Raw genomic sequence first — 23587 nt, 5'->3', positions numbered from 1 at the left:
GACGAGTCCATAAGTCTAACTTTTTTATCATTGCCTCAATCTTGTCTTCAACATTAAAAATTGTGATACCTACTCCTTGCATACTCAAATTGAGTGCATTTAAATGGGTGAAGATGTCTGCCATATATGCCAGCATAGCTAGCCAAGTATAGTCATGTAAACGCTCATGAAGTGGAAAAGGAGATTCCAGTTCAGTGCAGAAAACTCTGATTTCATCTCTTAATTCAAAAAGCTGAGACAAAACTCTACCACAAGACAGCCATCTTTATTAGTTCTTCAGCAATTGTATGAGGTTTCCCAGCTTTTGCTATGAGCATGGACACTTCATATGAAGCTTTCAGAGCCTTTTCATTAACAGATCCTGTTGCAGTTATCTTAATTATGTTTCTACTTTTTAGGAGCTCTTGCTCTTTATTCTTGAAGAATTCTATGGATTTAGTTGCATGTTCTTTATGCTTAGTTTCCAAGTGTCTTCGTAATTTAGAAGGTTTCATGGCCTCATTTGACAACATTTCATAACATAGCACGCATTGTGGTTGCAGTTCATGTTCTGAACCTGCAAAACAAACAAGATGATGAATGGAATGTTGCACAATGGCAAAACATTCACCCCCAGTCACAGATCTGGGTTTAATCCATCGTTATTTTGCTCACCAAGCCACCCCAGTTCAAACATGGCCATATGCAAATCAATCTTGACCCTGTGCCTCATGGGAACAGTCCAGCCCGAACTGCCAAGCCATGTCTATCCTGGACCGGAATCAAGCATCCTAGGACCGGTTTCTGGCTATCAGCCGTCTTCAGCCAGGATAGCTTGACTCCAGTGGCGCAGTGAGCACGGGACCCACGTCTGGGCATACCCTTCCCACATAGGGTGAACAGCAAAACAAACAAGATGATGGACGGAATGTTGCACAATGGCAAAACATTCACCCCCACTCACAGATCTGGGTTTAATCCATCGTTATTTGGCTCACCAAGCCACCCCAGTTCAAACATGGCCATATGCAACCTGAACATGTGAAACCCATTAGTAAATATTCACCATCGTATCTGCGACACTTCCTTTTCTTTTCACTTAAATCACTTTGTTTTGACCAGGATGGCCCATCATTGATTTCTTTAGTGGCTTTCCGCTTAAGGTTAAGCCAGCGATCCATTTTTCTTATGTTTGGGATACAAATGACAAGTCTATTTCACAACAGGGTATGGAATCAATTTCTGTGAACCCAAAAATAAATGGAGAAGCACGAGGCTAACGGAGGCGAGAGAGCGCTTACTGACAAATAAAAGACCGTGGTACAAATATGGGAAATTTCAAATTACAGATTTGCGACCCGGGTCTTGGATGCGTAGTTAGAGAAATGGCGATTTTTTCTTTGTGGCAGCTTCTTTATGTCCCTTGTGCTCATGTGCTTAAAGACGATTATAATAAACACAAACTCTCTCCGTACCATTTTTCCACAAACTGTATTGGAAAACACAAAGTTCACAATTTGTCAATGAGACCTTACTTAGAAATAAAATGTAGGTCCTTCTAATTGCAATGTTTGACTATTTTTGAAAATCCTGACCGTTGAAATCTTTCTGTCTACGTACGACAATATTGCACAATATTGCACATATTCATATGTAGCAACAACCTACTAACATGACCCATGCTCAGTCCCCATCACGGGCGTAACACAAGCCCCTGAAGCCCTTGTGGGCAAGGGAGTCCCAAACCTTCCGAAGATCCATGCTTCCCCTGCCCCCCTGCTCAAGGCCAGGAACAGCAGCCAAGTATCACGCATCAGAAGTGTACCATTGCAGTGGCTTGGGGACTCGCAAGTGAGTGCTGCAACCAGCCAAGTTTGTACAGTGTGTATTAATTTGGTAATGCGAAGATCTGACCATCGACACATTGGTTTTGCACTCTCTTCAGTGCTCTTTGGGCAAGATAATCCGCAACTTCATTCATATAAACTGACTGCCAATGTATTTGTTTTTAAAAAATGGGTGGCAGTGATTTCATATTGGGCTCCCGAATGAGAGTGTGAATGCCAGTAGTTCTGAAGCGCCTTTGCGCCTTTTAAATTATTGTTATGCTGCGTGTGTCAGACTGGCCTGTAGGGAAACCCGCAGATAGAGAGACAGAACTGTGCTCATAGTTGTTGAATGTCACTCCTAATTACCGCGAAATTATGAAAATGTCACACATTAGCAATTTGAAACCTTGGCATCTATGGCCAGTTCATATCTGGGCATCACACGGGAGACTCCTCTGCTCCTATCACATTCCGCTGAGTGCAGTACAAGGGCATTGTTTTGCATTACAACGCAGCTGTGCTGTTTTCCATTTTCTGAACAGCACCAACGTTTTGCAGATTGTTGATATGAGGTGCTCTGCTGTTATGACTTGGATTCATCTGGCCAGTTTGGGTTCGGTGAGTAAGAGGTATTACTCCCGCTGCCATCATGGGTCGCATGCACGCTCCCAGATAAGCGGGGCATGAGGTTTGTGAATGTACCTTGAAGGGGCCACGGAACAGCGGCTGGAGAACCGCCTCATGAGAGCGGTATCGGACAGCGAGCAGCGTGGAAAGGGGTTTTGGTTTGCGGGTGGGGAGGTGTGGGACTGAGGCAGCTAGCAGAGCAGAAAATAAAAAAGTAATATAGCCACTTTATTGCCATTTTAGATTTGACTTTTGCTGTGCCCGCACCAGGGAGGGGGCGACGCTCCTCTGCCCAGATGGAGTAGCCACCTTTGCTTCCTTCACAACACAATCCTTAGAAGCATTTGAGAAATAACGAGGAGAAATAGAGATATCCCTCCTTGTTGCAGCATTTTGGCCCATCCCCAGGTTTACAAACCTTTGTAAATCTGGAAATACTCCAAAATCTCTTGGTGGATGCACAGAAAATAGCATGTATGAAAATGTAACATAACGCAGAGAAACCAGCTGTCTTGCATCACATATCTTTACAAAGCCACGCATGTCCACGCAAATCAGGCCTTGTGTGGCTTTGCAAATTTTAATGAAACGTTTGCATTGCCCTTGCGTGACCCAAGGACCACTCAGATACTTCATAAATATGGGCCTTATTGTGCAGGCTAAACATTAAGGGGCAGATTTACAATAAGTGTCTGCTGGCTTTAGAGCGCTTGCTATAATGAGCTCTCAATGTAGACTTGATGCTTCTCACCGCGCTCGTGTATTTTCTTCATGATAAACCCACGTGTAAATGTGCAATAATGATCATTAACTCATTAACACCGGGGACACTTGGGAGATGTCACGCTTTCCCACGTGTGGTGTGAGCATCTTGTTCCACAGGCTTGCTCTCAGTCCTATTACTGACTGTTGCACTTTTTAAAGGGAGAGAAAAGGTATGTAAAGCGCTCCGATACCTAGGGGTAAAGCTAGCGCTATATAACACTTTTAAAATAATAATAAAATTAGGGCACAGGGAAGTCCCCACCACAACGTTTACAAAAGTGCTATTCTTAACCTCTGACACTCAGCTGGATCAAACTGAGCAAGGCCTGAATGTGAAGAAAGTGGTTGTCTGTGGAAACTGCTACAGTGCATCAACCCTGAAGCCATGAAATCGTAGGCCTTCGTTATACTAATTTATAGTCAAGTGTGCAGCAGATGAAAAGACCAGAAGTAAAGGGGAAGGGTCACCAGTAAATAAGATTGTACCTTGAAATATACAGTCACTAATGGGTATTGTTTAAGAAGCTTTTGCAGTTAGCGAAAGGAAAAGATTAAAATCAGTGAATCATTTTAACTTCAGGGCAGTTGTGACAAGCGCACTCATTTACAAATATATTTACTCATCTGGTATGCTGTAGTCCTGAGTGGATGCATCACAGATCTTGGACTGTTTTTAAATATACACACTCAAAACGGCACAGACAAATTAAATAATTACATGCAGTTCCAGCCTTCAATGCTCTTCAATCTCTCCACGCAGCTGCTTTCAGGACACATGGGGACAGATAGCAAAATGCCCTGGGCTGGTCACAAACAGAACAGGAAACGCACGCACTGCTGTGCGAGCTCGACGTCAGGTGATGGGCAGAAGTAAAGAACCCAATTTAAGGGCAATCACCGTTCAGCTTGCACCTATAGCTGAAGGGTGATTGGCATGATTTCACTGCAGTCTTGCCGCCCAGGCCCCAGGCCCCAGGCGCCAGCAACATTCACACCTCTCATGTGCTGTGCGCCTGGGGGTCAGATTGTATTGCAGTCTTGCCGCCCAGGCGGCAAGTACATTCACACCTCATGAGCGTTTTTTTTTTATACCGACGTTAGGCACTCAAGTCCTGTGGACCCCCTGGGAATGTGTCACGGACCCCTGGGGGTCCGCGGACCACACTTTGGGAAACGCTGGCCTAGACCATACCATACCATGCGCCAGCCCATCAATCAGTAGTGTTACCCCTATGGTCACCAGCAAAGGCCAGAGACGAATGTCGCTTAGGAGACAAGAGGGGGGCTCCACGGCCCTCAGGTCCCAGTCCCAGACTGAGCAGTGTCCGACTGTGCACCATCCAGCAGGTCACCCCCGGATTGGGAGCGTCGCCGTGACCTAGACTTCCTGGGTCTCCTGCTCCTGTTGGAAGATTCGCCCCTCTCTTGCGACGACCCACGCGATGCTCCGGAGTTCAGGCCCGGCTGGGCATTCGGTCGGATCCTGACTGTCTCATCCGTCCAGCTAAACACCGCCTCCGGGGTGTCGAAAAAGTGGGTCTTGGAATGAAACACAACACGCAGACGAGCTGGGTACAACAGTGAATATTGAATTTTCAGTCCACGCAACTTGGCTTTCGCATCTTGGAAGGATCGGCGCTGCTGCTGCACCAGCTTGGTATAATCCGGGAAAATCATAATCCTGTGACCCTCGAACAACAAGTCCTCCTTTGCTCTCGCTTCTCGAAGAATAACATCCCTGTCATGAAAGTTGAGGATTTTGGCGATGACTGGACGTGGTCGCTCTCTTGCCGGCGGTTTCTGTGCCAGGGCCCTATGGGCGCGCTCCACTACAAAGCAGCGCGACAAGACGTCCGGGGGAAGCCAACTCTCCAACCAGCGTGTCAAGAATACATCCATGGACCCCTTCTCACAATCCTCCGGAAAGCCCACAAAGCGCAGATTATTTCTTCGCGCCCTCCCTTCCGCATCCTCGACACGGAGCGCTAGCCCCTTTTGGATCCTGGCCATGTCCTCCACTTTCTTTTTCAGAGCCACCACATCATCCTCCACCCCTGTAATCCGAGTTTCGGTTTCCGTGATGCGGGCCACAGCATTGCGGAGATCTTGACGCAGCAGCATGACATCGGCGCCAACCGCCCCAATTTTGGCATCAAGCATGTCTCTGGACTGCGTAATGGCGGCCATCAGGGCCGCATTATCAGGGCCTGTGTTCTGGCCACCTCCGGAGGCCCCAGATCCTCCGCCGGGCCCTGTGAATTTATCGATCGGCCCCTGCTTGGTGGACCCAGTGCCGCCCCCACCTCTCGTCATGTTCAGCGGCAAGGAAGAGGGCCTCACTGCCCTTGCGGTGGGCCCCTCGTCTACAACAATTCAACAGTAGCGTCCACTCGGGGGGGCCACGGAGACTCCGTCGGGGCTTGCACGCCGTCCCCAGTGGGCACCCCTAGACCACAGACACCGCAGCCCAGCTCCGGGCAGCAAGCCCCAGCGGGGGCGTTCAGCAGGATAGTCTCTTCACCAGGTTAGGGCCTCCAGGAACCCCGGTCCGGACCTCGCCCAGGATCTGCGAGCCAGGACACGCACAGGAATGTCTCAAGAACCTGGGACGTCCATCTCCGTCATCCTCCTGGCCACCCCACTCCCCACTCGTGTCACACAGCAGCTGATGATGCAGGGCAGGCACTCAGGTCTTCAAACTCACTAGCCCAGATCACTTCCCGGGTCACAAGTCCCGTCACAGCGCCCTAGCGTAGGTCCACCAGAGGGGGGGAGGAGGGGGGGGCCACTCACTGTTTGTCGCGGGCTATCCGTGGGAGGCTTCCACGCACCATCCGGGCAGTAGGCTCGTCCCTCCAGGCAACACCAGTTCCAGTCCTCCAAGTCCGATGTGGCGTGCAATTCTCCAGCTCTCCAGCTGCACTGAGCCCACCTCCCCGACCAGGAGCCAAGGAAAACACCGTCCGGCTGAGGCCCACCCAACTTGAGGCACCGGCGTCCCCAGGGCCAGGCAGGCCTCGATGTCACTCCAAAGCCCCAGCGTTTGAGGCAGGATCCAGGGGGGACTCCCTCTGTCGTGTCACTGGCCCCAAGCAGTCTCGGGATCTGGCCAAGGGAGGCACGCCCCAGAGCGCACGTTATGGGCAAAATACGAGGCCACCGGGCAGTCGGGCCCGAGCCGCGACTCACCCCCTCAGGGTCCTCCTGGACGTGGTCAGCGGTCGCCGCGCACAGTAGGTGTCACACCGGCACTAGGAGCAAGCCTCAGCGACCCCCGGTCCCTCTGGCTCGGACCGGCCAGGGGTCGCGAAACTCGAGGCCCCGGTCGCCCGGGGTCCACACAGGCCGCGGTGCCCCCACTCCGTCCCAGGAACACCCCGGTGCAGCCTCTGACTTCCCAGGTACCCCCAGTGGGTCTCGTGAGCTCCGGCGCCGATGCTTCTGGGCGGGGAATCCCCCCGACCGGCCCGACCACTGGCCGTCGGCCCCGGGTCCTGAAAATTGAGGCCCCGGCTCCACTCGTGGACAGTAGGCCGCACCGCGTCGCCAACAATCGTGGATCACTGGAGCTGCTGATGAAGCGGGGCGGCACACCGGACAGGTCTCGGTGCCACCCGGAACACTCCCAGCACAGGTAGGGCAGTTTGCGGGGCTCGGGGGCCAGGATAATAATCGGATAATGTTCGGGCCGGCGGGAGCTCCTCTAAGCTGCGACCGCCATCTTCGCCCTCCAAGCCACGCCCCCCGCCTCTCCCCTTTTAAGTCAGAGGCCACCGAAGTCATATGCGGCGTCCCGCAAGGATCATCACTCAGCCCCACCCTCTTCAACGTCTACATGAGCCCCCTCGCAACCATCGCACGTCAACACAACCTCAACATCATCTCCTACGCTGATGACACTCAGCTGATCCTCTCACTCACCAAAGACCCAACCACCGCCAAAACCAACCTACACGAAGGGATGAAAGAAGTAGCCGAGTGGATGAAGCACAGCCGTCTGAAACTGAACTCGGACAAAACGGAAGTCCTCATCTTAGGCTCATCCCCTTCCGCCTGGGACGATTCTTGGTGGCCAACGGCCCTTGGAAATGCCCCCATACCGACGGACCACGCACGGAACCTGGGCATCACCCTGAACTCCTCACTCTCGATGACCAGACAAGTCAACGCCGTCTCTTCTTCATGCTTCAACATCCTACGCATGCTCAAAAAAAAATTTCACTGGATCCCCACCGAAACAAGAAAAACGGTCATCCACGAACTGGTCACAAGCCGTCTGGCCTACGGAAACACGCTTTACGCCGGTTCCACCGCGAAACTACAGAAAAAACTCCAACGCATCCAAAATGCTTCAGCCAGACTCATACTAGACATCCCCCGCACAGACCATATTTCCGCTCACCTGAAAGATCTTCACTGGCTCCCCGTCAACAAGAGAATAACGTTCCGTCTCCTCACCCACGCACACAAAGCCCTATACGAACTTGGACCTGATTGTCTCAACACGCGCCTTTCCTTTTACACCCCCACCCGCCAGCTGCGTTCGTCCAACCAAGCCCTCGCCGCTGTTCCGCGCATCCACAAAGCCACCATGGTAGGAAGATCCTTCTCCTACTTAGCGGCCAAGACCTGGAATTCCCTACCCACCCACCTACGCCTTACTCAAAATCACCTAGCCTTCAGAAAACAACTTAAAACATGGATATTCGATAAGTAAACCTCCCCTCCTTCCTCAAGCGCCTTGAGACCCTATGGGTATGTAGTGCGCTATATAAATTCTGACTTGACTTGACTTGAAGTAAATGTGAAGGTGCCTATGTATATTTGAATTATAATTGTATTGTACATCTGCTTGTGAGCAGTTGGAACAGCCCACGGGTTAAATTAAAAAAAACATGAACACAATTATTTAGCAAGAAAGCATGGCTTAATACACACTCAAAAAGCGGACACGTTTAACTAACAGAGTACAAACTTGCCCATACCCAAGCACACAGAGGAGCAGACAAACAAATATCCACACAAACAGACCCACCAACAGCAATGCACACAGGCCCCCAGTTGCTAAAAAGCGTCAATGGCTGGGGCATTAATGGGCTTAAATAGGCCAGTTTAATTAATTCACTGGCCTGTTAGTAAGGTAGGACGTCACCTCAATGATCTCAGGCAGTACTGAGATTCAACAACCAAAGGCAGACCTGGCCATTCATTGCAGCGGCCACTAAAGACCATTATGGAAAGTACAGGTAGCCAGTCACTGAACTCACCACCACACACGACAACATAGGGTAAAACACAGCCCTGGAAAAAATTCGAACTTCAGTCCTCGTTTGCACTTCCTAATGTGCGCTAGTTGGATCTTACTTTTTCACAATCACAGGAGCACGGAGCAGCCAGGAATCCACTCCAGAGATCATGATGCCTGGAAATGTGGATCAGATCCGATCTAGATTCGTATTCTATATTTCTATCTACACACGCACCACGACGAGCTGACCTGCCGCAAGGGACAGAGGATGGAGAAGAAGGACAGCGAGGGACAGAGGATGGAGAAGGACATTGAGGGACAGAGGATGGAGAAGGACAGTGAGGGACAGAGGAGGGAGAGGCAGGGCAGAGAAGGACAGAGGAGAAGGACATTGAGGGACAGAGGATGGAGAAGGACAGTGAGGGACAGAGGAGGGAGAAGAAGGGCAGAGAAGGACAGAGGAGAAGGACAGTGAGGGACAGAGGATGGAGAAGGAGGACAGTGAGGGACAGAGGAGAGAGAAGAAGGGCAGAGGAGAGAGGAGAAGGACAGTGGGGGACAGAGAACAAGGACAGCGAGGGGAGAAGAGGGATAGTGAGGGACAGAAAATGCAGAAGAAAGACAGTGGGGGACAGACGAGAGAGAAGAAGGACAGAGGAGTGCAGAAGGACAGTGCGGAATGTGGAGGGGTGGAGAGTGAGGAACAGAGTGAGGTAGAAGATGGACAGTGAGGGGTAGATAGAGGTGGCCCGCTCTCCTCGGAGGGGCTGCCGGGGGCCCTCTTAAGGTGCGGAGGTCCTGAACCCCGCAGTTCACTCACGCTCCCCCCAAAAGAGGAGAGCTCCCAGAAGAAGAGGTGGCACCGCCCTGGAGGAGGATTTGAGTCAGGTAGGGAGTCTTGTGATACGAGACCCGTGTGGTAAAAATAAGGTCCTCGTGTGATGAGGGAGGGGTGACCCCAGCCCCATAGGCCGGGGTGGCGGGAGTGTTCCTGCCCCTGTGGTGAAAGTCCCGGTGGTGATGTGTGTGGAGTGTGGTAAGAGCTGGCAGGGGCCCGTGTGGTAAAGTCCCGAGTGTAGGAAGGGTAAAGCCAGTGTGTCACGGATGCCCTGGCTGCGGCCCTCACAGGGTGACAAGGCCTCGAACCTTGACCTGGCCACTGCCCTGCCACCCGCAGACCAGGAGCCCGTGGAGACCCCACCCCCTGATTTGAAGGAAGCGCCACGGACGTGTCATTGCCAGAGTGGCAGAGCCTTTAGAGCTCGGCGGGTGCACCTTCACCCTGTGTTTGTGCGCGTCCATATCACAAGCCCTTACACCTCATTATAACCTGCAGCCTGTTACAAGCATGTAAGACTTGCCACCCTGCAGGGAGCACTGCTGCCGGCGGAAGGAGGTGTTTTATTCCCCACTCTCTGCACTCTGGGATACATGCTTTTCGCTAAGGATTGATGTTCCGGGGGTAAAGGCCCCTGTGGCACATGTCAGTGTGGTAAGGTCACTGGATCAAGATCCTGTATCACCAGTGGGTGTTCAACACCTTGTGGTAAAAGGTGCAATTTGTGCAAATGTCATGAGGTAAATGTGGTAAAATGTGGCAGCACTACACCCCCTGCTGAAAAGGATGCAAATATCATGTGGTGCTGCCTGGCCCTGACCACGAGGTCCCGACATTGACAACTCACCAACAGCACTACACAACAAGACAGGCCAGGTACGTAAAACACACACAGCCCTGGCCTGGCAAAAATTCTAACTTCACTTCAGTCAGTCCTCGTTTGCAGACCAGACGACGACGTCCTAATGTAATGTGCGCTAGATCTTACTTTTTGTCTTTTTCACAGGAGCTGAGGAGCACGGAGCACTGCAGCCCCAGCCAGCAGGGAATTCACACGCACCACGATGAGCAGGCCTGACCACGAGGTCCCGTGGGCCGTGACAACAACTCGTGACGGTGAGGCTGGAGGTCTGCTGACTGCTGCCTGCACACGAAGAGGCAAGCCTAGATTAGGAAGGAACGTCACACCAGCAGCGCGCGCGTCCTCCTGTGGCCAATCACTGCATGCCTTCACATGAAGTCACACAGTGATTGGCCATATGCAGTGCGGCTGAGGCAGTGTGCCACCACCCACGCGCGGCATCCAATAATGGATTGCCTGCCCTTCTGCGCGGTGGACCAGCCAATTGTCATGAGGTCATCAAAACCAACCAACCAGGATTGGCTAGGGGGACACACTGACTACTCGCCCTTTGTAACCCTGGGGGCTGCGTCCGGCTGTTGTGAGAATCAGCACTCTCCCCTGGTCCCTTTCTAAAGGGAACTTTAGTGAGCCTAATAACGCGCATGCTCGGGCAAGTTACAGCCCAAAATTCCACATGCGAAGTACTGCTGCTGGCCAGCTGCAGCTGAGTGTGGACTGTCAATCAAGCTGCAGCAGACCAGCCAGCCCACCCCCATCCCTGCGCACTCCGGGTGTGTCCCGGATTCCCGGCGGGAAGTGCTGCGGCGCTTATTTCCAATCCAATTCCAACATTATTTTTGGTGTGCTGCTGTGCTCTTGTCGATGGTGCGTCCATGTGGCTTAGTGGGGCTACGCCCCTACACCCCAATGGACGCACCGCGGCTGCTCAGACCCTGATAAAGGTGCAACAGCGGTCAAGCCTAGAGGACATTCATTTTTGTTTTCTGAGGCTTGAATATCCCGTGGGTAATATAGGATTGAAAGTGCAAAGAAGTGTAAGAATTTAGGACCATCCAGGGGTGCGTCGTGTCAGTGCCTGCCGATCACGGCTGACCCACAGATCCGGCTTTTATTCAGGAGTTCTTTTTAAAAACCTGTAAAGTGACTGGTTCCAAAGTCCTTCTGCTTGAGTACATGTGAGGGCTCCATCCATGCAGCGTCATGTGGGAAGATGTGCGTCACTGCTGGTTGTAGGTCTTTCAGAGGGTGTTCTTGTGTGGATCGAAGCTTAACACGTCATTTTAGGAAAGCTCCTGCCTTGGTACATCTTGCTTAGTGATCCCAGACTCCAGGCGGACTTGAGCTGGTGACGCATATCTTGGTAAAGGAAGTATCTTTTGGAATATTTTTGTAACTATTTATCAGGAGTGTTTGCTTCCCTAGGCTCCCACGGAGACCTTCAAAGCCGTAGCTGCTTGATAGGAACAGATTCGACTCTAGAACCTTTAGTTTAGGGTCGGTAATGGGGCCCTTTAGTGTTTTATATAGAGAGATATAAGCTGAAGTCCAGGAGTAGCCTTTGCAGTGTCTGCTGTAGATCTTCAGCAGTAAGCTGTGGGAGTCAATGGTCACCCCCAGATGTTTGTACCCCCCAACCCTCTCAACTGGGCTGTGGTTAGCAACCAAGCTCCCTTTTGTCTTTATCACTGCTTTGGTTTTATGTAAATTGAGTTATAATTTGTTAAGAGTGGTATATGCATTTTCCTAGAGAGTTCCTTCAGTAATTAAAAGTCCATTGCAGCCCTGAGGACGCGCGGGCCAGAGGGAACTGGACATTGAATGGAAAGTCAAGCTTGCAGGCTGAGGTGTGACCAGACCAGGGGGCATTAATTGGCAGTCTGCATATCTGATAAATCACTTAAAGATCATGGTTTTGATTACAAATCTGTAGTTTAACTACCAGCATGCGATCCGTAAAGCGAGAGACAACAGTCCCCAATCACTTTCAAACCTGAAGAGGAGCTTGTGTCATTGTCCGCATGCATGAAGAGGGCAAAAGAGGGGGAGAAGCCAAGCTGGCCAAGTAAACAAAATGTATGTTAATGAGGGTGAGCTAATGGAGAGCACGTAGGAAGCCTACAAGGAAGACCTCTAAAGGAGGACACGTCAGCGTAAGAAACATCTGGATTCTGTCCTACAAAAGGAACTGAATCCATTCTAGGACTAAAGGTTGGATTTAGAGTTTGGCGGGTGAGATACTTAGTCTCAAATGTGGCGGATATCCCGTCCCATAGGCTGTAATGCACTTATGATACGGCGGATGGGATACTTTGTCTCTGTAGTGAGGACAGGGGATTAACTGCGGACATTGCTAAGTTAGCATACGCTTGGCTGCCATTCTGCCACTTTTTGCACACAACACTACATGGTTCTGTTCTCGTAAACACTCTGCTTGCGCTTCTTTACATCAGAACTGTCTGCCTTTCACATATCTAGCTGTACACTGTGCTCTTCGTCTGCACAGCGTGTTCAAGGTTGAATAACAATGTATGCTGTTGATTCACTTTGTTCAGTCCCACGCCCATATTCATAACATGAAGCACAGCTGCACAACTGAAACTCTGGTGCTTTTCATATGGCATTACATGTATGAGAGGGGACTAGGAGAAAACCTTTCCAACGAAGAAGAGCGGTCTTTGTCTGGGGATGTAATTAATCGCATCTAATCTTGGAGGTATGGGGTCCCCCTGGCAAAGCCTAGAGGTCTTCTATGATATAATAAACTAGCTCTTCACACGGGGAGGGTGGTAAAGGCGCAGTAGTCCTGTTTCCACTGTCATTATAATATGATTTCCCCTTTTTTGCTTTATGGAATTGTAACAATGTGGGTTATATTGTTCTTATGCATTTTGCTGCTAGTATTGGCTTGGGTACTGCACCTTAGAGCACGGTAGTTAAAATAAAAATTTTAAACTATACCGTGTCTGTTTACTCACGTCGTGAACAAGTATGAGTGTTTGAACGAAAGAGTGTTCTTGTTTCCCACTACTCCTGAGAGGAACTAAGTCGCATGTTCTAGGTTGTCTAATCATTGGTAGCTTCGCTGTAGTACGTAGAAAGAATGAGACACTATTGCTAGTCGGATTGGGGTTCTTGGTACTGAGGTGGGTTTTGAGGTACACCCCAATACACAGAGTTCCTGGTTTCTTGCACATAGTTCTGTGTATGTGCAGAATCCCCTGCAACATGGCGCCCCACATTCCACTCAGGAGTAGTGGTAGGCTTGATGCTCGAGGCACCCTCTTGAATTCTAAATATACCTAAAGAACTATTCTTATATCAAAGCCATTTCAACCAACTGCGCCCTCAGACCTGGAAGATTCAGTCTTTGAATACTCTCCATCAGCTCAAACCCAGCCTCGACATGCAAAAACCAACCCAGCTTCCACATCCTTCAGCATCAGACATGCAAAACTCCATCCACCACATCCTTCCGCATCATTGACATGGAAATACCCAGCCTCCACATCCTTCAGCATCATCGCCATGCCCAAACCCATCCTACACATCCTTTAGCATCATGGACATCGACAAACCCAGCCTCCACATCCTTCAGCATCATCGACATGGACAAACCCAGCTCCACATGCTTCAGTATCATCGACACGGACAAACCCAGACTCCACATCCTTCAGCATCATGGACATAGACAAACCCAGCCTCCACATCCTTCAGCATCATCGACATAGACAAACCCAGCCCCCACATGCTTCAGCATCATCGACATACACAAACCCAGCCTCCACATCCTTCAGCATCATCGACATGGACAAACCCAGCCTCCACATGCTTCAGTATCATCGACATGCACAACTCCAGCCTCCACATCCTTCAGCATCATGGACAGAGACAAACCCAGCCTCCACATCCTTCAGCATCATCGACATAGACAAACCCAGCCTCCACATCCTTCAGCATCATCGACATGGACAAACCCAGCCTCCACATGCTTCATTATCATCGACATACACAAACCCAGCCTCCACATCCTTCAGCATCATCGACATGGACAAACCCAGCCTCCACATGCTTCAGTATCATCGACATGCACAACTCCAGCCTCCACATCCTTCAGCATCATCGGCATGCACAACCCCAGCTTCCACATCCTTCAGCATCATTGACATGCTCAAACCGAGCCTCCACATGCTTCAGTATCATCGACACGGACAAACCCAGCCTCCACATCCTTCGGCATCATCGACATACACAAACCCAGCCTCCACATCCTTCAGCATCATCAACATGCAAAACAACAGCCTCCACATCCTTCAGCATCATCAACATGCACAAACCCAGCCTCCCCATCCTTCAGCATCATCGACGTGCAAAAACCCAGCCTCCACATCCTTCAGCATCATCAACATGCACAAACCCAGCCTCCACATCCTTCAGCATCATGGACATCAACAAACCCAGCCTCCACATCCTTCAGCATCATCGACAAGGACAAACCCAGCCGCCACATCCTTCAGCATCATCGAAAAGGACAAACCCAGCCTCCACATCCTTCAGCATCATCGAAAAGGACAAACCCAGCCTCCACTTCCATCAGCATCATCGACATACACAAATAAAGCCTCCTGTCCACAGTCTTCGTACACAACATAGGTCTCTACAGTATTTTATGCTTCACATTGAAGTTCAAGCCCCATCACAGCAAGAGCTCTCTTCCCTGGGTTCAAAGTCCTATTCATCATCGGCGTGGAAGCGTCACGTACCTGAAGTAGCTCCTGGGACCTCTCGGGCCTCATGAGGATCCAACACTGAAAATGAAATGACACTTATTAATGTCAAGACAATTACAGACAGATAGAGTGACCCAGAAACAGTGTACGCTTTAATGTGATTTCATGGATTATTCTTAGGTCGCTCTGATGTGGGATCTTAAGTAGCCACAACAACCTAGGTCAGGATGTGCAGGAATGGTTAATTTACATGGCAGGGATTATTACAGAGAATTGATTATGATGGGTTCAGGGCGTTGTCAATTAATTCAACATGATAGGGGGTGGGGTTTTGGTCTTGAGTCGCCAAAACCAATTGGCTAATCAAGATCTACCCTCCTATGAGTGAAGGCAAGGACATCAGCCATCGGACAGATACCACATCAATGCCAGGTTATAGGAAATAGGCGAGAAAGGCGTTCCTGAGCACTGTGGAACAGATGCTAGACATGCAGCTGAGTTACAACAAGATATACCAATATTGTATACAACTTATCAGTTAAAAACAAAAAGCAAGGCTGCAGGGGAGGACCAGCTGTTAAATGATCATAAGAGGTCTGTGGTTTCTAGAACCCCATCCACTGAGCTTGCGGTTCTCTGTCTGGTTTAGCATTGGGAACCACTGGGTTTCTGACGGCTGAGCCTCAGATGGCTCTGCCATCATCAATCAATCAGGTTTCTTGTAAAGGGCAACTACACACCCGTTAAGGTCTCAATGCTCTGGGAGATGTGGGGGTGGATCTGCAGTTTAGTTGAAGAGCCAGGTCTTGGGGTCCTACCTGAATTGAGACAGAGCCGGTGATTGCCTGATATGGAGAGGCAGGGAGTTTTAGGTCTTCGCATTGAGATAGGAGAAGCATCTTCCTCCAGCCATTGTCTTGCGGATCCATGGGATAGTGGCCAGGGCCAGTTGGGCGGAGCGGAGATGTCTGGTGGGTCGTATGTAGGTCTAGCGTTTGAGGGCTTTGCAGGTGTGCCTGAGGAGCTTGAAGGTTAATGATTTTTGATTAGGAGCCAGTGTAGGTGTCATGTGGCTGCATCGGGGGGATGTTCAGGATGAGTCTGGCAGAGACGTTCTAGATGTTCCGTAGTTTCTTTAGGAGCTTTTTGGTGGTATCGGCATAGAATGTGTTGCTGCAACCAAATCTGCTGCTGATGAGTGCATGGGTGATCGTTTTCCTGGACATGGCAGAGATCTACTTGAAAATGTTCTGAAGCATAAAGAGCGTGTGGAAGCAGGAAGACGAGATGGCGTTCATAGTTGCCAAGGTGTCAGATTGCTATCTGGGACATGGTCATAATTTCAGTGTAGTTATGAGTGACATTTCAACAACTATGAGTGACACGTTCTCGTGAGCAAAATCCAGCAATGAAGACTATTGCAATTTACCACCCTTTAACAGTGACCCTCAAGTCTCCATAACCACTCTCTCTCACATGCTTTTGTTTTGTTTCTTAGAGCTACTTATACCATTGTAGGGTGTCATAGCACTGCACATCCAACATGGAGACAATAAATCATACGTGTGTAAAGCAGTGCATAGTAAATGTTGCATAAGAGGCGTAGGAAAGGAGTCATAGGTCATTCATACTGGGTATAGTATAAGAGTGCTTCATCTGAAGAAGCACAAACTTAAAATGTGCCACCGTGGTTGGGGGTTGTCATCACTAATAAGAATTGATTTCCAACCAACTGAACCAGTTTTAGAACATTAGGATAATGAAAGATTGGGGGAGAAATTAACTCTTTAACTTATACCCTGCAGTATGCATGCAGGTCTTTGATGACGGCTAGTTCACTGTATTATAGCAGGATTTTAATTTGTAAATTGCAACTATTAAAAGGATCTTACTGACAAAAGCAGTAACCAAATAACCTATTTTCATTATAGGTGCTGCTGTGAGCTGCATGATGCTCGTGCATTGCAGCCGGCACATTACCCTTCTGTGTAAAATTTCCACTAGACAAACCTTGATCGATCCCCAGTGGGTCCATTAGTAACCAGTTTTCTTGGCATTTTTATTGGTGCTCGAAACATGCTGGAGGCAAGCAAATGGTCAGGTGCCATTGGAATGTGGCAGACACATTGGCGGCGTGGGATATTGGTTGACATGAGGTCAGTGCCCATCAGCAAGGCCACTAAATGTGCAGAGGGAGGTGGGTACATTACCACAGATCCAAGAGAAGGCCCGGGTGGCCTGCGGGGATGTCTGGAAGGCCTTGGATGAAACTCTGTCAAGTCAAATGAAGCAATTGGGTGAGCACGGAACAGCTGTGCACACTAGTCATGTCATGTGTCAAAACCTCAGTGCTCACACCTGCTGCCATCTTTATCAAACGTTGCTCCAAAGACTTAATTTGGACTGGGGGTAGGGTTGTTTAAATGACACGACCATGTGCGCTGCAGTGCACTACATTTGTTGCTACTGTGAACCGGTGCCCCATGAGCCTATATGCATACCGCGGGCCAAGTGCCCCTCTGCCATCCCTGCTCTTTGGTGTCCATCTGAAGGGCGTTGCTTCCCTATTTCAAGGAATTACACACTTATTCTAGGATTAGTTGAACAGCAGGGACTTTCTCACTTTGTGAGAGGAGACAAGTGGCAATTCAGTACGGACTGCCTCAGGCCGCAACAACTTCTGCCGCAAACGTCATCTGCCCGGACATAATTCAGTGACTCTCAGTAATGAATACATGAGAGTTCTAGCGGCCACCGCACTCGATAGGGTTGGGTCGGCTCCGGCCGAACGCAGGGATCTGCATTTTCATTTATTTTATTACAATTTACCACGTGGACAAGAAGCTCTGCCATTACAAGTGTAGCCTCCCTCCCACAACCACCGGCTTGCGACGGCGCTCTCACTGATGTCATCGATCAGGAATGCGGTGCCGTGTGGGCATTCTATTGTTACAATGTAGCTCTTTAGCTCCGCCAGTCCCGAAGCCTGCCAGAAGCAGCGCGCAAAGCGCACTGCTAAATTCAGCTTTACATTCAGTCTGTATTGATTATTGGTGCATGATTAGCAGCGCTACGGCCTGACAGCCGAGGAGGCACTATTCCATGAATGCGTGACTTTCCATTTCAGTGAGGTGATGCGCATCATCACACTGAAATGCGTTAGTCTCACACCTGATGCGTGATACTTGGCAGGGCTGGGCATTGATTCATAAAGAGTGAGGAGTCCAGGATGATGCCATGGTAACGTGTGTGGTCCATGTGTGTGTGGTGGGTTCCGAGCACCGTGGGTCACCACAAGTCATTCGAAGCAGAGACAGTGGAGCCCAGGATCTAGACTTCAGTCTTGTCTGAGTTGGGCTTGAGGTAGCTGTCCCTCATCCAGGTGGCGACTGCCTTCAGCCCATTGAGGAAGTTGCTATTGGCAGCTGTGGGTTGATCTGTGAGGGAGTGAATCATCTGGTTGTCGTCTGCGTAGGAGATGATGTTAAGTCCGTGGCTTCTGACGATGGCTGCAAGCGGGGCCATGCAGATGTTGAAGAGGGTGGGGCTCAGGGAGGATCCCTGGCGCACCCTGCAGCAGATCTTTGTGGGTTGAGTAGAACGGTGGAAGTCTGACTATGTTTTGCCGGAAAGGATAGAGCAGATCCATTCTAGGGTCTTGTCGAGGATGCCAGAGGTGTGGAGTCTTGTGCAGAGGGTGCGATGGGAGGCGGTGTCGAATGCTGCCGAGAGGTCCAGTAGGATGAGGGCTGCAATTTCGCCTAGGTCGAGGAGGGTGCAAATGCTGTCTGTAGTGGCCGTGGTTTCAAGTCCAGGATGTAGTTCATTCCTATGAACTCTGAGAGTTGGGTGTTGATGGCCTTCTCAATGACTTAGGCTGGGAAGGGGAGCAGAGAGATAGGTCTGTAGTTCTTGAGGTCCGTCGGGTCGCAGGTGTTGACCTCTGCATGTTTCTAGTCTTCGAGGAAGATGATGGACTCAATGGAGCAGTTGATGGTGCAGCAGATCTCAGGGGTGACGGAGGTGATGGATCTGTTGAAGATGTGGTGAGGGCAGAGATCCGAAGGGGCTCCAGAGTGGATGCTCTTCATGATTCTGTGGGTATCATCTGAGGTGAGGGTGGCCCAGATGGGCAGGTTCTGCTGGGGTCTGGAGCCATTGGGTGCAATGGTTAAGGGTGGGTCCTGTGTTGTGAAGCTGCCGCAGATCTCCTTGGTCTTGCGGTAGAAGTAGCTGGCGAGGTTGTCGCAGAGGTCTTAAGAAGGGGGAATGTCTGATGTCTCTGTGCTGGGTTTGGCGAATTCTTTGACCACGGCAAAGAGTTGTTTGCTGTTGTGTGCAATGGTTTTGATGCGATCCTGTATAACTGTTTTCTTTGTTGTTCTTGGAGGACCGCATGCCTGAGGGTTTCCTCAGGGGAGACAGTGTGTCGCCGCAGTTAGAGATCCAACGGTGGAGTTTGCGTGCTGAGGCGTTGGCGTCCGTGGATGTCGGTGGTGGGGTTTTTCTGAGAAAGGTGGCGAGATGGTCATCAGTGACATTGTTCCAGCTTCTGTGAGGATGGCAGCGGGTGTGGTGGTGTACGGTGGGTTTGGTGAAGGAGAATTAGACGCAGTGGTAGTCGGTCCAATGTAGCTCTGAGGTGTGGCTGACGTAGATATTGTTGCTGGAGGAGAAGATGGGGTTGAGCGTGTGTCCTGCTGAGTGGGGTCGAAAAGTGACCACTTGCTTAAGTCCGAAGGTGGTGAGGTTCTCCAGTAGGGAAGAGGCGTTGTGGTTGACTACAATGTCCAGGTGGAAATTGAGATCGCAGAGGAGGATGTAGTCCATTTAGGCGAGAGCATGGTGAGCGATGAAGTCGGCTATGGCTTTGCTTAAGGGGAGGTGGGATCTGTAGATGAGGGGGCCGAGGAGGGTGGTGTTCGGGTTGGTCTAGCTCTGGATGTGGAGGTGGAAATGTTCCATGTCAGGTGAGTGGTTGTCAGAGCTGGTTGTGAGGCGGAGGGTGTTTATGTGTACCATGGCGAAGCCTCATCCCGGCTGGTTGGTGCAGGCCTTGTGGATGATTTTGTAGCTGTCGGGAATGGCGATTCAAATGTCTGGGGCTGACGAGGGGTTCATTCATGTTTCCATGAAGAAGGTGACGTCAGTGTGATGGAGTAGAGTATGTCCTAGATCTCTACAGCATGTCTTCTGAGATAGCGAGTGTTGAGTAGGACGCAGTTCAGGTGGTCAGGTCCAGTTCTTGATGGTCGTGCGGCCAATGGTCTGGTGTGCGGAGGCAGGAGAAGGTGATGTTGTGGCAGGTGGACAGACCTTGGGAGATGTGAGATGGCAGCAGGGGGTGGGGCATCCAGCGTTGAGTGTGTGGAGGGTGCTGGCGTTATAGCAGTGGGTGTCACAAACCAGGGTCTCCAGCAGTGGGTGCAGTTGAAGCGTGGACGGGCGAAAGTGGGCTTTCCTTTGGCACTGCCGAGCAACGGCCGCCATTAGGTAGTGGTGGAAGGTGCTGATCAGCTGGGAGGCGGGAAGCCACGCTGGGAGGGAGCAGGGCCGCAGGGGCAGGCAGCAGTGAGGGCGGAAAATGTGAAGGGCACACAGAGAATGGCCCAGAAGCGAAAGGGCACAGAAGCAGGGATAAAACAAGAGCAATAACACAGAAAGAGAAATATACTAGAGAAATACAAATAACACAGGAAACAGAAAGAAATACAGGGCATCATTTATGAAAAGTGAAAACAGCGATGTGTCACTTTTCATTGCGCCCTCCTTGTGACACCAATAATGCGTCAGTCATATTTACAGTATGACGCATTATGTCGCAAAGAGTTACAGATACTTCTGACACATGTGTAGGCGCAAAAATTACGCTTTGCTGGAGTGTGTCACAATAGTGACGCAACTCCAGCAATGGATCATTACACATGGGCAAGTCCCATGTTAAATGTGCCTGCGTCAGTCTTACGCCTGTCATGAGGTAGGCGTAAAATATTGACGCATTTGCATCCTAGAAGTGGCACACTGAAATCTTATAGATTTCACTGCGTCACTTCTACGATCCTTTCTTGCATCGGAACGCCCCCTGCATACATTATACCTGATGCAGGTATAATGTAGCACGTGGGTTTACAAAGTGACGCATCTGCTTAGATGTGTCACTTTGTAAATAGGGCGCAACAGGAGGCATGTTTTACACCACCAATGCGTCACAAAAATTGATGCAATGGCGGCACAAAACTGTCGCAAGGGCTCATACATAAGCCCCACCGAGAACAGAAAGAGACTGGCTATATTCTCCAATGGACCACCAGGAATGAGGTGCAGGCGGGAGCCTGTGGGTGGAGGAGGGACTGAAACTCAGGACCTGGGAACAGGAGGGCAGACCACTATTAGGTGGAGCTGTGCGGCGGGGAGAAACGCATGCTGACAAGGTCAGTGAGGTCATAACCTTTTGAACTGTGGCCATCAGGTTCTGGACAGCTGGGTTACAATCGCTGCACCCTATTGACAGCAGATCCACTGTAGGGCTTTGCTCATGACAGACTATGTTACCAGAATTGAATGAATATGCTACTTACCAGTATGCATCTGTTCTTGGCATGTAGGGCTGTTGACATTGGAATGGAATGGAATGGAATGAGAATTTGTAGAGCGCGATGGCTACCCAGGGGCGTCCCAGCGCTGTAGAAAACTGGATAGTTGAGCAGAGGAGGGGGGAGTGGGGAGCGTAAGGAACAGAAGAGGTTAGGTGGGAGTTTTATTAAAAAGCCACGTTTTTAACAGCTTTCGAAAGGTAAGTAGGTTAGGTTCTGACCTGATTGAAAGGGGAAGGGAATTCCAGATCTTGGCCAGGTTGTAAAAGAGCGAGCGGCCTCCACATCTGGCTCTTCTTATGCGTGGTACAAAAGTGAGGTGAGAGGTCACGGATCTGAGGGGCCGGGAAGGGTGGTAGGCTTCTACCAAAGGCTGGTTTATGGCGGGGCCCGTTCCCAAGTAAGAGCGTTGTGCAACGCACATGCTCTTGAATTCTATCCTAGCTCGCACAGGGAGCCAATGAAGGTCCTTCAATCTCGCCTTGACTGAGGAGCGGCGGGGGAGGTTCAGCAGGACTCTTGCCGCGCAGTTTTGAACAACTTGTAGTTTGGCGAGGGTGGACTGTGGGGCGCCAAGATATAGGGCGTTACCGCAGTTAAGACGTGACAAGATTAGTCCTTGGACCATGATCCGTCTTGAATGAAGCGGGAGAAGGGGGAGGATCTTTCGGAGTAATCTCAACAGCCCAAAGCAGGTGGCGGCAAGTTTCGTGGCTTGATAGTTGAAAGTGAGATTTTGGTCGAGCCAGATGCCCAGGCTCTTAATTTGGTCTTTGGGTTGTGGGGGGCTGCCTAGACAGAGGGGCCAGATGGTATCAATGGATTTGGTGATGTTATTTCCAAGGAGCATTACCTCTGTTTTATCCCCATTAAGTTTTAGACAGGAGTCTGACATCCAGGTTGCGACAGCTTTTAGGCATTTATGTAGGCTGTGGTGAGAGTTGAGAGGGGGGGTCCAGTGCCACCACCAGCTGGGTGTCGTCCGCGTAGGTGACAATTTTCACCCCGAAGGGGCGGACGACATCAGCTAGAGGACGGAGGTAAACATTAAAAAGGGTTGGACTCAGGGAGGAGCCCTGAGGCACTCCACAATTAAGCGGTTTACTAGAGGAGGTGAACTCCTTTTCGAATACCCGGAAGGATCTGTCTGTGAGGAATGATTCTATCCAGGTAAGCGCTGTTCCTGACACCCCTATCATAGCAAGCCGGTGGAGTAGGATGCCATGATTTACAGTGTCGAAGGCGGCACTCAAGTCAAGTAGGACGATGGCCGTGGATCCGCCACCATCCAGGATCCTTCTTGCCTCCTCCGTCACTGCAATCAAGGCAGTCTCAGTTCCATGGCGAGGCCTAAAGCCCGTCTGGGTGGGGTCCAGTATATTGTTAGTTTCTAGGAGGGCTGCCAACACGGAGTTGACGTGTTTCTCAAGAAGTTTGCTGAGCCAAGGCAGGAGGGAGATGGGACGGTAATTAGAAGGGTTGGACTGGTCGAGGTTGTTTTTTTTTAATAGAGCTTTGACCATAGCTCTCTTCCATAGGGGCGGGACGATGCCAGTATCAAGGGAGGAATTGAGCAAGTCTCGAATGGTGGGTAATATCTGGCTGGTTATTTGAGTGAGAGCCCTAGGGGGAGCTGGGTCAACAGGTGATCCCGATTTGACTAGTCTCATTAGCTTTTCTAGAGTAGTTTTGTCAAGAGCCGGAAGGCTATTGAGGATACTAAGTGGGACTGTCATAGGATCTGTGATGGCGAGGTCACTGGCCGAGATGGTGGGGGGGGGGAAGGAGGAGTAGATGAATTCTATTTTATGATGGAAAAACTCCGCTATGTCCTCACAATGAGTCTGAGTGTCATTGTGATCTTTGTGGGTCTCCGGAAGTTGCAGGAGAGATTTAGCTATGTGGTAAATCTCTTTAGGTTTAGACGCTGCATTACTTATCTTTAGTTCAAAGTATGTGGCTTGAGCTCGTTGGATGTCTACTTTGTAATTTTTGATAGCTGCTCTATGACTGACTTTGTCTGCTAGGCGGTATTCCATACGCCATTTTCTCTCCAAACGTTTGCAGGCACGTTTTTTCTCCCGAAGATCATTTGTGTACCATGGGGCTGTAGGAT

General features: G+C 50.2%; 1 protein-coding gene across 1 annotated transcript in view; it reads right to left on the bottom strand.

Annotated features, from left to right (window-relative positions):
* LOC144763061 (NACHT, LRR and PYD domains-containing protein 3-like) overlaps window positions 1–23587 on the bottom strand; it is a 441280-nt gene that overhangs the window by 160758 nt on the left and 256935 nt on the right. Inside the window, exon 3 of the mRNA XM_078648366.1 lies at window positions 14912–14956. Within this exon, the coding sequence (XP_078504492.1) occupies window positions 14912–14956 (45 nt within the window). The remainder of the gene's footprint in view (window positions 1–14911; window positions 14957–23587) is intronic.

This window comes from Lissotriton helveticus, chromosome 6 (genome assembly GCF_964261635.1).
Source record: "Lissotriton helveticus chromosome 6, aLisHel1.1, whole genome shotgun sequence".
NCBI classification, from domain to species: Eukaryota; Metazoa; Chordata; class Amphibia; order Caudata; family Salamandridae; genus Lissotriton; species Lissotriton helveticus.
This window is presented reverse-complemented; position numbering and strand designations above follow the sequence as displayed.